General features: G+C 33.8%; 1 protein-coding gene across 2 annotated transcripts in view; it reads right to left on the reverse strand.

Annotated features, from left to right (window-relative positions):
* Nucleotides 1–1,039: 1,039 nt before the first annotated feature.
* IPMK (inositol polyphosphate multikinase) overlaps nucleotides 1,040–14,628 on the reverse strand; it is a 47,871-nt gene continuing 34,282 nt past the window's right edge. For both annotated transcript variants that reach the window (XM_064594655.1, XM_064594653.1), the window contains exons 5-6: nucleotides 8,366–8,447; nucleotides 1,040–6,474 (exon numbers count right to left, since the gene is read on the reverse strand). In XM_064594655.1, coding sequence (XP_064450725.1) covers nucleotides 5,852–6,474; nucleotides 8,366–8,447 — 705 coding nt within the window. In that variant the 3' untranslated portion in view covers nucleotides 1,040–5,851. The remainder of the gene's footprint in view (nucleotides 6,475–8,365; nucleotides 8,448–14,628) is intronic.

A 14,628-nucleotide genomic window follows, 5' to 3' on the forward strand; every position in this document is an offset into this window, starting at 1 on the left:
CCGGTCTGCGAGTCTGTGCCTGGACCGCAGCGCGCGAGGCTGTCACTCACCGGCGGTGTAGGATCCCCACGGCCAGGCACCCTCCCACTGCCATTTATCCTCCGATTTCTGCCCCCAGAATCACGGCTCTCCCTTTCGTACCTCAAAACCAACTGCCTGCGATATTCTGTTTGTAGAGATCCAGATCTTACATATCAGGCTGGTTTCGTGGGTGCTCAAAGTGGTCTGGTAGATATCCAGCTCAATTCCGGGGACCAGTTGAAATAGGGTCCCCTACTCCTCCACCATCTTTCCCCCCTCCCTAGGCAGCCAATCTTAAGAAACTACTTCATATAGTATTGCTCCTTCCCACAGTTCACAGTAGCAGGCATAAAAGAGGAATGCCGTATAGCTTTATGGAGCCTTGACTCACAATTGCAATGAAGCTTCCTGTTGCATTTTATCAGAACTGACTCTTCTCTTTCACAGCCCTGCTGGATATTGGTTAAGTATCAGTCATAGCCCCAATAATATTTTATCCCATATTAATAGTTTTTTTCTTTCTACCAGAGAGTACATATCTTGAGAACATGTACTGAATCTCCTATGCAACTTTTCAAAATCTCCAAAGCCAAATATGGTGCCTAATATACGGTATGTGTTTGATAGTACCCTTTTTAATTAATGAATGAAAATAATTAGGTCACTGATTAAGTAGCTGATTCATGAATCTTCAAATACAGGCAAAACTATCTTACCCACTTCTGAAGTTTTACAATTATAGTATGTATTTTCACAGCCAAGTCAATTTGACTATAAGGTTGATTCCAAAGATTTTAGTATATCTCATAGAAAAATATTCAGGCAAAAAGTTTACATACTTTTTCATTTGCAATGCATGTGTTTTTGGTTTTTTCTGTTAACAGCTTGTCTTAATCATCCTTGAATCCCTATGATTCCTGTAGTTTCTGGTACATAACATGCACTCAAATATTTGTTGAATGAGTTATTTTTAAATTACCATGAGTTTGTTAGCATATTACAATTAATGAAGAAAAGCTCCAATGCAAAACATTTTAATAGGTTGTCAAATATACAGTTATTAGAATTATCTAAATATCACTTATAAAAATCAGTATATCACATTAGATGATTCTATAAAACAAAAACACAAATCACACATTGACAATAACCCCTGCAGTCCAAGAATACCCCCATCAATACTACAAATTACAAACACATTAAAAAAAAGACATTGTATAGACATTTAAAACCAAAGTAACTTTGACTACACTAAATACATTCATTCATCAAGTACAATAAATTTAGCATAGTCACTAATACAATTTTAGGTGCAATTTCACATGCTTTCATAAATCTTCCAGTACAACTCCCTATAGTAAAGTGTCTTTGTGCACGCCAATTTCATTTATATGCAGGTGCATTACACATCATACTTGAAACTATTTCACTTCATAATTAAACTTGTTAACATATATTATAAGTGAACCCCAGGCCAAAATTTAATCCAATGATGACAAAGTTTAACAATTAAAATATAAAATTTTTCAAAGTATACTCTATTTACTCACACGATGCTATTTCCTCTTATTGACACTATCAACATAAGTAACAAGAATTAAAACATCAAGAAAACGGAGACTCCATCCCAAAATATTAGCAAGCACTTTTAGTAACAATATAGTCACTCCGTAAGTCAAAAATTTCATATTCCTTGCCAAACTTAAAATACCAGTGGTTTGAAGATGAGACTGAGGCCTAAAGTATTTGTACTAAATTGTAAAACCCAATTTTAAAAATGTGCAGTAATTTGCTTGTGAATATGTAATGGAATGTTTTTCACAGTAATGTTCTGTTAAAACACTACTCTAAAATGGACAGCCTAAAAATAAACGTACCTTTACCAGCAAGAAAAGTGAAAAATTAAGGCCTTTTTATCCTATCTATAATTACTACCTGAACTCAAGAGTCAAATAGAGGTTATAATGCTGCAAAGTATTATTTTTAACCTAACATATTGTCAGTTGCTTCATCTCAGCTCAATAATCATTTCCTTATCTTTACACAAACTCAAATGCTAGTTAACTTTATTATTGCTAAATGCATATTTTTCTGTATCTCTCCTTTAATTCGGTCCCCAAACCCACCCCATCTAGATAGAATGCAGAAAATGGTTAGGGCTTTGTCTGAACTGTATATTCAGGGGCCAAAAATGCTGGGCACATGGTAGACATCCACTAAATATTTTTGAATGAATTAAGAAGCCTGGCCTATAGGCAACTCTACTTGTCTTCCCAAAGCATTGACAGACAATTGCTATCTCTTTACATGATCAAATTAACATGTCTTTTTAAAAGAAACTGCTGTCTAGGCTATAAAAATATTATAGGATGTAGTGGAATGATAACTGAGGCTATAAACATATCAAATCAAGGTTAAAGGCACTGGATAAGGAAGATTATTACAAAGCATTGTAAACAATTTTAAGAGCAAATCAAGTTTTAAAGTATCAAATGTCTAACTGCTAAGAGAGTATTAAAATGATGACAATGTTTTAAAAACAGTGGACAAAATTTCTGTAATTTCACAAATAAAACTGTTTCATACCATTTTCTTTCATCCTGTATTTTCTACAATATTCCAAATCCTAGAAACAAATGTTTTCAGTTGCATGAAATATGAAAATTACAACTGAAATATCTCTGAAAATTAATCCTTTTAAGTTATATTATCAATTTAATAGACATGATAGAGATAATATGAACATCGTCTTAGAAATCATAAAATAATAAATTACACTCAAAACCAGAAAAAAAGTTCTTATTCAGTTGAACCCAATCTAAAGCCCCACAATAGTAAATTGTAGTGTAAAGAGGCATACTAAGTATGAACTTTCTAGACACATGAAACAAAGAATAATGAATACTGAGTTGAAAATACCACTAGCTCCATGTTAGAGCCACTTAATATACACATTTTCACAACTGTTTCTTGAAAAACTATTTAGATAAAATATTTAGCATTTATCAATTTTTAATTTATTTGCATCTACACAACTTCCATCCATATTAAAATATCAATTAGTGTACTTTATTATAAAACTATTATACAATTTAAATTTTTATTAGAGAAATGTATTACTCACTATCCACAATTTCTTAAAGTCCTTTTCATGAGTGCATTCCATAAGAAATACACTAAAATCATTATTTATGTTTCCTAGGGGAAAAACACCTATGATAATCCTATTAACCCAAACTATTATCCTTATTATGCTTATTTCTTAAAGATGTACATGTTTAAATATGCTTGGTGAATAGTGATCATTCTTCCCCGCAGTGGTAAATATCAGCATAATGTTAAATGACTGGGCTAGACAGTAAAATATTCACATGTAGATTACATAAACAGATACTTATTCTGTGACATGTAAGCTTACTTATAAAGTAACATAAAATGGGCATTGGATAACAGTGATAAAAATGTAAACAAACAGAATTAAATGTTAATCCTTTCCCTGAAAAACAAAAGATAAAAGCGCTTGTTTTATTAAAACAAAACCAAAGATGATCTACTGTATCAAAAAGGTAAGACTGATTTTTACAAAACTGTATTTCCAAATATGGATAAAGAAAATCTAGAAAGCTGATTCACACTTTATTGAGCTAAAATGTGCAAAAAGTCCGGTAATACTTAAATTTATTAAATTCATTGTGCATAGGCTGATACCATCCCATACAAAAAAGCCTCTCGTTAAAAGACTCAAAATTGTTAATTATCTGAGCTTAAAGACTTATTGAACTACTGTCCAAATAACAACAACAACAACAAAAGTCTATATTGTAGGAGAAAAAAAGTAAAATTAAAAAATGTTTGACTATTAGGACTTGAAATCCATCCCCACAAAAAAAGCTACAGCCAATACCCATTTAGGCAGTAGAGAAAAATATGAAGTCTCTGTGAAAAATACTTATACTGACTCTAAATAAAATTAAAATAACAAATTTTGCTATAACAAAATGTATGTTAATTTTTTTAAAAGATTTTATTGATTTATTTGACAGATAGAGTTATAGCAAGAGCAGGAACACAAGCAGGGGGAGGAGGAGAGGAAGAAGCAGGCTTCCCGCTGAGCAGGGAGCCCAATGCGGGGCTCAATCCCAGGACCCCAGGATTGTGACCTGAGCTGAAGGCAGACACATAATGACTGAGCCACCCAGGCACCCCAAAATGTATATGAATTTTAAAGTAATTCAGGTTTAATAATTTGCTAAGCATAGAATTCATAGAGCATTTGGTACTTCTGTCTGTGCTCAGATATTTGCAAAGTACACTTAGAGAGGTTGGGAAGGTGAATAAACATAAAATTGTGATACTTTCCTCCTCACCAAAAAAAACTGCTTAGATTTAAAACTTTAATTTGTAATTCTAGGGGGGAAAGAAGGGGGAAAAGTCCAACAGGCCACAAATCTAAAACATTTTCCAGGAATATGACAAAACTGTTAACTACTTAGATGTGTTATTAGTAAATCAAAGTGCAAGTAATGCTTTCATAAATATCTAACATATTTGTAAATTTAATTTCAAAGTTTTAAATGTTTTCAATAACTAGTTATTTTTTTTAAAAAGGTGGTAAATATGAAACACATAATACTTAAAAATCTAATTTTTCCAGGAAAAATAGCATTCCCCCACCTATCACAAAATTAAATCATAATTTCTCTCTGGAATAGGATATAAAACTGTTTTGAGTAACAGTGAAATAGAAGCATGGATTTAGATATGCGCCAAACTCATAGAGATGCACTAATTTACACGTAGTATTTTTGATAACACAATACTGGATGGTGTCCTTCACTACTTATTAGAATTCTGAGAAACACTTTTTAGCAACATATATTTATACTACTGCTGAACTAAATGGGGACATATAAATACATGAATTTTAAATGAGAAAATTCTCAAAAGCTATTTAAAGGAGAAATAAGACAAAGCTTCAATCATCTTCCTTTTGAAGTTGCAGTTAAGAGGAAAAGGTATTATAGCACTTTATAGCACTTTTCACAATGTAGTAAATATAGATTCCAATTTCACATAAATGAAAGATTTTAAAAGAAAACCATTTTGTTCCTTGCAAATAACTTCTCTCTTCTAACCCTGGCAAGAATAATTAGTGACCTTAATTTCAAGATTTTTGTTGTTGTTGTTGTTCAATTATCTTTCTTATGAAGTATAATATATTGAAATATGCATATTAATGGAAATTAAAGAGAAAATCTGCTTTTGGAATGCAATAATTCTAAATCGCTTTACTAAGAAGCACCTTTTGATATGCTGGTCTGAACTTTTAATATAAAACCTGAACAGTACTTAACTGTTCTGAAGTAGAATTTTCTCCAGTTTTAGTAACTTCATACACACATAGTAATACTAAGGACATCAACCTGTGCTTTCTAGATTTTTAAAAGTGTTCTAATAATGTAATGAGTTTAGATATGGCTCATTGTCAAGGTTGGGTGGACAGAGATTTCATGACAGATTGGCTACAGAAAGCTAAATTAACTCTTAATGGCTGAATAATGGTTTGCAGTTTGCTTCAGCCAAACAGATGTTTAAGCCATGTACCACCACATTCCCTGCTTAAGATTCCTTTCTTTATTCTTCATAGTTTTCTAATGAACAAATAATTAGTTTTCCTGAGTAAGATTATAAAAAGATAACCCTTCTACCAAAAGTATAAAGACAAAATGTAGACTCACAATATAAATTTTTTTACATAGCTTTACAAGTACAGAGATACTGACTGCTGTTCTTGATTGCTCCTTCCCTTAAGAAGACTGCAGCAAAGGATTCAATTGTCTAAAATACTTTGCAGTACGGTAATTAAATGCCTCAGCCCATAAACATATCCCTCATCTATTGTGTTGCTAGGGAACACATGAGCAAAATCTATCATTCGCACTTCTGCTTCTGAAATCTCTTGGCAACCAGTGGGAAGATGATAAAAAACTTTTTCCAGTTGGGAGAGTACATTTCCATTTAAATGTTCCTGTGACATGCTTTTCCACCCATTGTCTTGCTCTGTATTTTCAACTTTCAATGAAGTCTGACTGTGATGCTTTTTTGAACACATTTTTCTGTGACGAGCATACATCTTGGACAAGCTTTTGCCTACGGAAGCATCTATTTTTCCATTCTCTGTGGAATTTAACACATGAAAGTTATTATTGTACTCCAGTACATCTGTGTCTGACAGCTGCCCTTTGGACAAAAACTTTTCTACCAAAGTTCTGTCATTCGATTTTGTAGGAGTTGGCCGAGATGAACCTTCATAAACAAACAGTAATGAACTTGCATAAAAGTTAAGTTGCTTCTGATTTTCAAACCACTGCAGAATATTCTCAATCTTCTGAATACTGGCAGCAACAGCATCTTTTCTTAAGCAGAATCCATTATGAAAAAACCTGGAGACTCCTATAAACAAGAAAATATTAGGATTATAATGAAATTATGAACTAGCTATCATGTGGGAAATAAACTCATCTTAGATACAATTCATCAATTTCTTCCCTTTACCCCTTGCAATTAGCTGAACAGGCAAAATTCTAGTCAAGACATAGAAACCTGGGCCACAACTTAATTTCTAGTGAAGATTTTTTTTTTTCTTTAAAGATTTTATTTATTTATTTTTTAGAGGGCGAGCGAGAGAGAAACAGCATGAGAGGGGAGAGGGTCAGAGGGAGAAGCAGGCTCCCCGCTGAGCCGGGAGCCCGATGTGGGACTCGATCCTAGGACCCTGGGATCATGACCTGAGCCGAAGGCAGACGCTTAACCATCTGAGCCACCCAGGTGCCCTCTAGTGAAGATTCTTTTACTAGAAAATGACACTTACGTAAAGTGAAATAAACTATTTAGATTAAAAAAATTATTACACAAAGACTGGTAGTTTAGTTCTCTCTCTATTCTCTTTAGGAATGTGATTCCAAGATTTGCTTCATTTGCCAGTGTGAGGGATTTATTTTTTACTAAGATTACTTGTTAGAAAATCACATTCAAGAGCTAATCTAAAACCTACAGTCAAATCACAACTACGTGTAATGGCATCAACAGCCCATTACCAAAATACCAAATCATAAGTATAATAAATTCTTCCTGTTCTTAATATTGATTAAATCAGTCTTCACAAAAGTTAAGCTCACTTTGGGGATCAATACTACCCAGGTTGAATATGTTATTCAAAATTGAGACTTTTACATGTTTTAACCGATCAGATTATTAAGCCTCTTTTAAAGTTATTTATGCCTATTTTATCCTATTTGAGAATTTATGGGCATATATAATTTCATTTCTGCTCTTAAACAGTTTGCTCCCTCACTCTGGGACAGAAATCGCTAAAGATGTATATTCACATTAGCCTGCAAAATATTTTAATAAAGAGCCAATCTGAATATTACCTGCTATTGGTTAAGTAAACCAAGGCAAATACTGTTAAGATCACACTGTGTATATTTGTTTTCTATATATAAAATTAAATTTTTGGGGGGCGCCTGGGTGGCTCGGTCGTTAAGTGTCTGCCTTCGGCTCAGGTCATGATCCCAGGGTCCTGGGATCGAGCCGCACATGGGGCTCCCTGCCAAGCGGGAAGCCTGCTTGTGTTCCTGCTCTTGCTCTCTCTCTCTGTCAAATAAATAAAATCTTTAAAAAAAATTAAAATTTTTCTTCAAACTATTACACTACATATAAGCTCTTTCCCATCTTAGGCAAAGCTAAGAATAAACTTCTTAATAGAATATTATTTCCAGAAATCTATTAAGGTCTCATTGCTTTTGTAATAGCTTGGCTATAACTATTTTAGAGGTATGTATGTTAACTGACTTTAAACTACTTCTAATGCCATTTATTTATTATGTAATTCTAGAAGCTTATAATATACAACTAAACTAGACATGGGAGATTTCAATAAAAATACATTACATACAACAATACATACTTTAAAGTCTCTTATGTAAAAAGCAGTTTTAATACACTATGATTTACATCCTAGGATTTGAAAGACAACCTCGAGTTTCAGGACTTCAACTATATGGCTGGTTCACAGATGTTCATTATTTTTTTAATGTATAATAATAAATAAGAAATGTGCTAAAATGTAAAAGAAGGCATTCACGGATCCCTGGTTTTGGTGTATTATAAACCAGGGATTATGAATAATTCAATTGTGTAAATTTAAGGATTTATGTTTATTTATTATGGATTGAGTCATTATACTATCATTATACCAAAGAATTAAGATTGAAATTACTTTAGAATTGTTTTGATAACTGTGCAGTAATAAAAGTATTGAAATAGGTTTTTCAATCCTTACCATCCTTTAGAGTTTCTTTTGTTAAGCTTCTTCCATAGTGCTGGTTTTGTGTCTCATAGCTGTCAGAATGAACATGGTAAACCTGCGAGAAAAAGCACTGAATATTAAAAACTAATCGTCCTTGACTATGTGGGGTTTACCCAGCAATGCAAGGATAGTTAAAGATGGGAAGATCTACTCATATTTCATTCTAATAGATTTAAGAAGAAAAAAATCATATCATATCAATGGATGCTGAAAAGGCATTTAAAAAATTTACATCCTCTATTGATGAAAACTCTTTAAAAAGACTGATGAATATTTCCAATATGAAAGAATTAGCGACATCAATCCACCAAAAGTTATCAAGTTTAAAAAGGAAATAAGGAAACATCTGTCCTAAAATACAAGAAGCTTTCAGAAAAAGTATTCTACCACAATGTTTTTTTTATCATCCATCTAATATTGTTCTGGAATTTCTAGCAAATATAAATAGACAAGAGAAAGGGTATAATAACTTGGAATGAAGGAGATAAAAATATTACTCTTTCTAGATAATGGTTGTGTATTGGAAAATCAACTGAAAAATACAAACAATAAGAACTTGAAATGGTGACCGAGTACAAATTGGTACACGGAAATAAGCTTTCATATTTACAAATAATCAGAATATGTAATGCAAGACCCCATTTACAAGTGCAACAACAAAAAAATAAAACAGAGAAATAAACTAAATAAGTGTAAGTCTATATAAAGATATCTTTAAAACATTCCTAAGAACACCCATTGTTCTCAGAGAGGAAACTCAACATCATAAAAGATATCAATTCTACTTAAATTAATCAACACCTAAAATGAGATTATAATAAAACAAATTTTTTTAATCATACAAGCTAATTCTGAAGTTCATATTAAGAAAAACAAGAACAGGCAGGAAAAATCCAAGTAAGAATAATGAGGGAATAGCCTTGCCATCCTACTAGATATTCAAACATAGTTTATTTATATTTTCCAACTTTATTGAGGCACCTATGAGAAATACAATTATATAGAGTATACAACATGATTATTTGCTATACATACATACTGTATAATGATTACTAAGATCAAGACAATTAACACATGCATTACCTCACAGTTGACTCATTTTTTGTGCATGTGTGGTGAGAAGGCTTAAGAGCTACTCTCAGCCAATTTCAAGTATACAGTACTGTATTATTAACTATAGTCACCATGCTGTACACCAGGTCCTCAGAACTTACTCATCCTGTAACTGAAAGTTTGTACCCTTTGACCTACATCTCCGCACTTCCCCCTCCCCAAGCTCCTAGGAGCCACCATTCTGTTTCCATGAAATTGGTTTTGGTTTTTTTTTGGTTCACATATAAGTGGTACCACACATTTGTCTTTCTTTGTCTGGTTTATTGCACTTAGCGAAATACCCTCCAGGTTCATCCATACTGTTGCACAGCAGAATTTCCTTCTTTCTTGTGGCTGAATAATATTCCATTGTGTGTGTGTGTGTGTGTAGACACAAACCACATCTTTATCTATTCATCTGTAGGTGATACTTAGATTGTTTCCATATCTTGGCTATCATTAATAATGCTGCAATAAACATAGGAGTGCAGATATCTCCAAGATATTGATTTCATTAAAACGTATCTTTAGACTCAAATACATGAGAAGTTTGTATGTGATAACAGTATTTTAAATCAGTAGAAAAAGACAGATAATTATTAAATAGTGATAGTGTCTTTAGGTAGTGATCTGGAAAAAAGTAAGTTGTATTTATACCTTATACCAGGATAAATTCCAAATACATCAAATATCAAAATGCACAAAATGAAATGATAAAAGTGTTCCCACAAAGATGGAAGAATCCTTGAATAACTGATACTAAGGAAGGCATTTCCAACCAAAACTCAGCAATTTCCTTCATATACAATATGTTTTTAAAAATGTTCATAGTGGGCACCTGGGCGGCTCAGTCATTGGGCGTCTGCCTTCACCTCAGGTCATCATCCTAGGGTCCTCGGGATCTAGCCCTGCGTTGGGCTCCCTGCTCAGAGGGAAGCCTGCTTCTCCCTCTCCCACTCCCCCTCCTTGTGTTCCCTCTGTCGCTGTGTCTCTGTCAGATAAATAAAATCTTTAAAAAAAAAAAATGTTCATAGTGTTTTTGCCAAGCAGAAATCAAAAGACAAATAGACACAGAGAAAAGGTATTCAAAATTTATATAATGAACAAAGGGCATGATTACTCTTACTGGAAAATGAATAAAGGACCTAATAGTTCACATAAATCAAACAGCTCTCAAACATACCAGGAGCATGGCCCTCCCCCAAATAGTGAAAAATCAGTGTCCCGGACTTTGCCAAATGTCTCCCTGGAACAAAACTGCCCCTGGTTCAAAACCACTGCTCTGTATCAGGCAGACTGCCAATATCTACCAAAATTATAAATGCATATAAGCCCAGCAATTCCCCTCTAGGAACTTGTCCCATAAATACACTTGCATACTGGTGAAACGAGGTAGGTCTCGTTTACTCATTTTTAACATTATTTGTAATACAAAAGACTGGAAACAATCAAAGGGAGCTGGTGAAATTGTGGTATAATAACAGTGTGCCACTGTGGAGAGATCTTTATGATACATTAAATGGGAAAAAAAAGCAAGATACAAAACTGTGTTCAAAGGAGGTTTTATGATAAAATAACACATATATGCAGTATTTGTATATGTTAAAAATATCTCTGGAAGGATACACTGGGGAAAAAATATAACATCCTGTGTGGAAGGTGAATTCTCACTGTGTATGTTTCTATACTTTCTGGAGTTTGAAGCATACAACAATGTACCTTCTCAAATTTTAATAAATTTTTTAAAGATTTATTATTCTTGAGAGAGAGAGAGCACATGGATGAGTGGGTGGAGGGGCACAGGTAGAGAATCTCAAGCAGACTCCCCGGTGAGTGCAGAGCCCCACTTGGGGCTCATTCTCATGACCCATGAGATTATGACCTGAGCCCAAACCAGAGTCACACGCTTAACCGGCTGAGCCATACAGGCACCCCTTAAATAAGTATTTTTAAGAAGCATTAAGAATATATTGATTTAGGAATTGATATTTTAAACCTTTTCGTCTGCTATAGCTAATTACCATCTATTTCAAATGCTATACTTAACTGAAAAAGTTCAGTTACAACTATGTTCTTAAACATACACATACATATTGCCTATTGAAGAAATACATTTTATCACTGGGCAAAGTGTTACTATGAATGGAAGAAGGCACTTTATAAACATCAAAAATTACATTTGGCTACAAGAAAATTATTTTTGTAAGAACAGTTAAGTATATCCAAAATGTGTTTTAAAAAAACCACTCATGTTCTCTATACACATAAATAGGTTTAAAAGAGGATTCTTGAAAAATATAAACAAATTAATTAAATAAAAGAGAATTTCCAATATGATAGAGGTGTTAGCTAACCTAATGCTAAGGTGGTAACCATACTGTAATATATAAATGTATCAAATCAACATGTACACCTTAAAATTACACAATATTATATGTCAATTATATGGCAATAAAAAAGGATGAAATTGAGAAAATTAATAATCTGAATAAATTAATACAAAATATGAGAAGAATTTTCAAATACACAGTTATGTGAACACTAGAAAATGTACAAAAACCCCATCATTTTCAAAATAAAACCTATTCTACTAATTCAGGGGTGTACTTATCTGAGCTAAATTATATTTCACATATGAGAATCTAAATTTCACATACAGACTAAAGTTAAATAGTTTTAGTGGAACTCCTTTATTGATATTCTCTCTTCCTCTATTTCTACTTTACAGTTAACACTGGAATGGGAAGAGAGAGGAGAATTTCTCCATCCCTACCGACTGCCCAGTCTTGGTCAGCAGCAAAGATATTTGTAAATCAAAAGTTACACACCAACCTTGAAAACATCTAAATATGTAGCAAAAAAAAGAATTTTTTTTAATGGAAAGGAAAGCTGGGAGACATGAGTAGGGCAGAATAACGAGCAAAAACTGGGGAGCCTGGCTGGCTCTGTCAATGGAGCCTACTTAAAAACAAAAAACAAAAAACAAAACAACAACAAAAAACAAGCAAAAGAAGTTCTAGCACTTCCTGGATTATATTTCACCACAGGAGTTGCTCATTTTATATGAACTTACGTCTGAGGCAAACAAATACAAATATCTTTAGCAAAACACCTTTCCTATTAAGTCAATTCAAATTTGAAAGGTTACTATCATCCATTACTATAAAGAAAAAAAGATATACAGAGTCTGATCTTTAGACGATGTGATCAATAAATACCAAAAGAGAAGAATCTTTTCCCCAAGTAACTAGGAACCAGTGATTAAGAAAAGGTACTTCTCTCCAAAAAGTATGTCAAAACTTTAAGCTGTTGCCAAAAATATACTGGAACATCTGAAAATTAAATCATTTAAAGTCTTGAATTATATGTTTTATTTATTTATTTTTTTGATTTTATTTATTTATCTGACAGAGAAAGACACAGTGAGAGAGGGAACACAAGCAGAGGGGGTGGGGGAGGGAGAAGCAGGCTTCCCGCTGAGCAGGGAGCCTGAGGCGGGGCTTGATCCCAGGACACCAGGATCATGACCTGAGCCTAAGGCAGACACGTAACGACTGAGCCACCCAGGAGCCCCGAATTATGTTTTAAAGAAATTTTAGGTAAATTTCTACAAACTACATTTTAATTACGTTTAGCTCATAAATATAATAAATTCCTGTAATTACATAGCTCTTGCTTTCAGAATACAAAACTGGAAAATTAAACAAAAATGTATACAATAGTCAATCCATAAGGACACTATTTCAAAAACCAGTAAGTCCTAAAGCAGGCTGCTGATATACTAACTTCTCTTAAGTCTGATACTTTAATATACACCCCACCTACCTATATACAGTATGTTTCAGTCACCTTACATAAACTCCTGTTTCACAATATGCTCTACTTCTCAATTTTCTACCTGTTACTTTCCCTTGTTGCCAGTTCAAAAGACAGGTATCACCTGCTTTTCAAGTTTGTGTGACGCCACTTTACTTTTACGAAAGAACTACATTAGTATCCGTTTTTGCTAACCAAAAGAGGTCCGAAGAGGATTTTCACTTCTATAAAGAAAGACAAAAAGTGAAAATAGTGTTCAGCCTTTGTTTTGTAGTAACTGTTACAGAAGCAACAGGAACCCCAGCAGCAAGAACAGCACCACCAAACTGCTTCCCAGGGAACTGCACTCAGCATTCCAGCATCATGCTGCCCTACCTTTGAACTGTCTGTGAGTATCTGTGCTTTATCTTGATGACTTTTGTGCATCCATTAGCAAGATGTAGCGTAAGGTATCAGAAAAACCTGAGGGGTTATTTTTTGGGTGTGGGAACATTCAAAATTTTTCCATATAAATTATGGTAACTGAGTTTTCACTTGATGCCATTTCAGATTACAAAAAGTTTCATGGGAACACTCTACTTTCAGAGAGCAGGGAAAAACTGTACCATCTTTTTTTTTTTAAGATTTTATTTATTTATTTGACAGAGAGATAGACAGAAGAGCACAAGCAGAGGGAGTGGCAGAGGGAGAGGGAGAAGCAGGCTCTGCACTGAGCAGGGAACCCGATGTGGGACTCGATCCCAGGACCCTGAGATCATGACCTGAGCCGAAGGCAGATGCTTAACCATCTGAGCCACCCAGGCGCCCAAAACTGTACCATCTTTTCTAAAGTCACTCTATAACCCTCCTCTCTTGACTCCCTTGCTCTTATAGGCCCCTACTCTGTTTCTATGTCTTTTGTAACACATATCTCAATAAATCTTGTTATTAAATCAATGATGAGTGTTTTATTTTTTGAAGATTTTTTTTTCATTTTTTAAGTCATCTCTACACCCAGCATGAGGCTCAAACTCACAATCCTGAAACCAAGAGTTGTATGCTCCACTAACTGAGCCAGCCAGGTGCCAGAAAATTAATCTTTTTTTTTTTTTTTAAAGATTTTCTTTTCTTTTTTAATTTAAATTTTAGTTAGTTAACATAAAATGCAATATTGGTTTCTGGAGTAGAATTCAGTGATTCATCACTTACATACAATACCCAGTGCTCATCACATCAAGTGCCCTCTTTAATACCCATCTAGCCCATCCCCCACCCTTCTCCCTCCATCAACCCTCAGTTTGTTCTCTACCATTAAAGAGTCTCTATAGCTTCTTTCCCTCTCTCCTTTA

This window comes from Mirounga angustirostris, unplaced genomic scaffold (assembly GCF_029215605.1).
Source record: "Mirounga angustirostris isolate CCGP_5_RB_7025 unplaced genomic scaffold, mMirAng1.0.hap1 SCAF_6, whole genome shotgun sequence".
Taxonomy (NCBI): Eukaryota; Metazoa; Chordata; class Mammalia; order Carnivora; family Phocidae; genus Mirounga; species Mirounga angustirostris.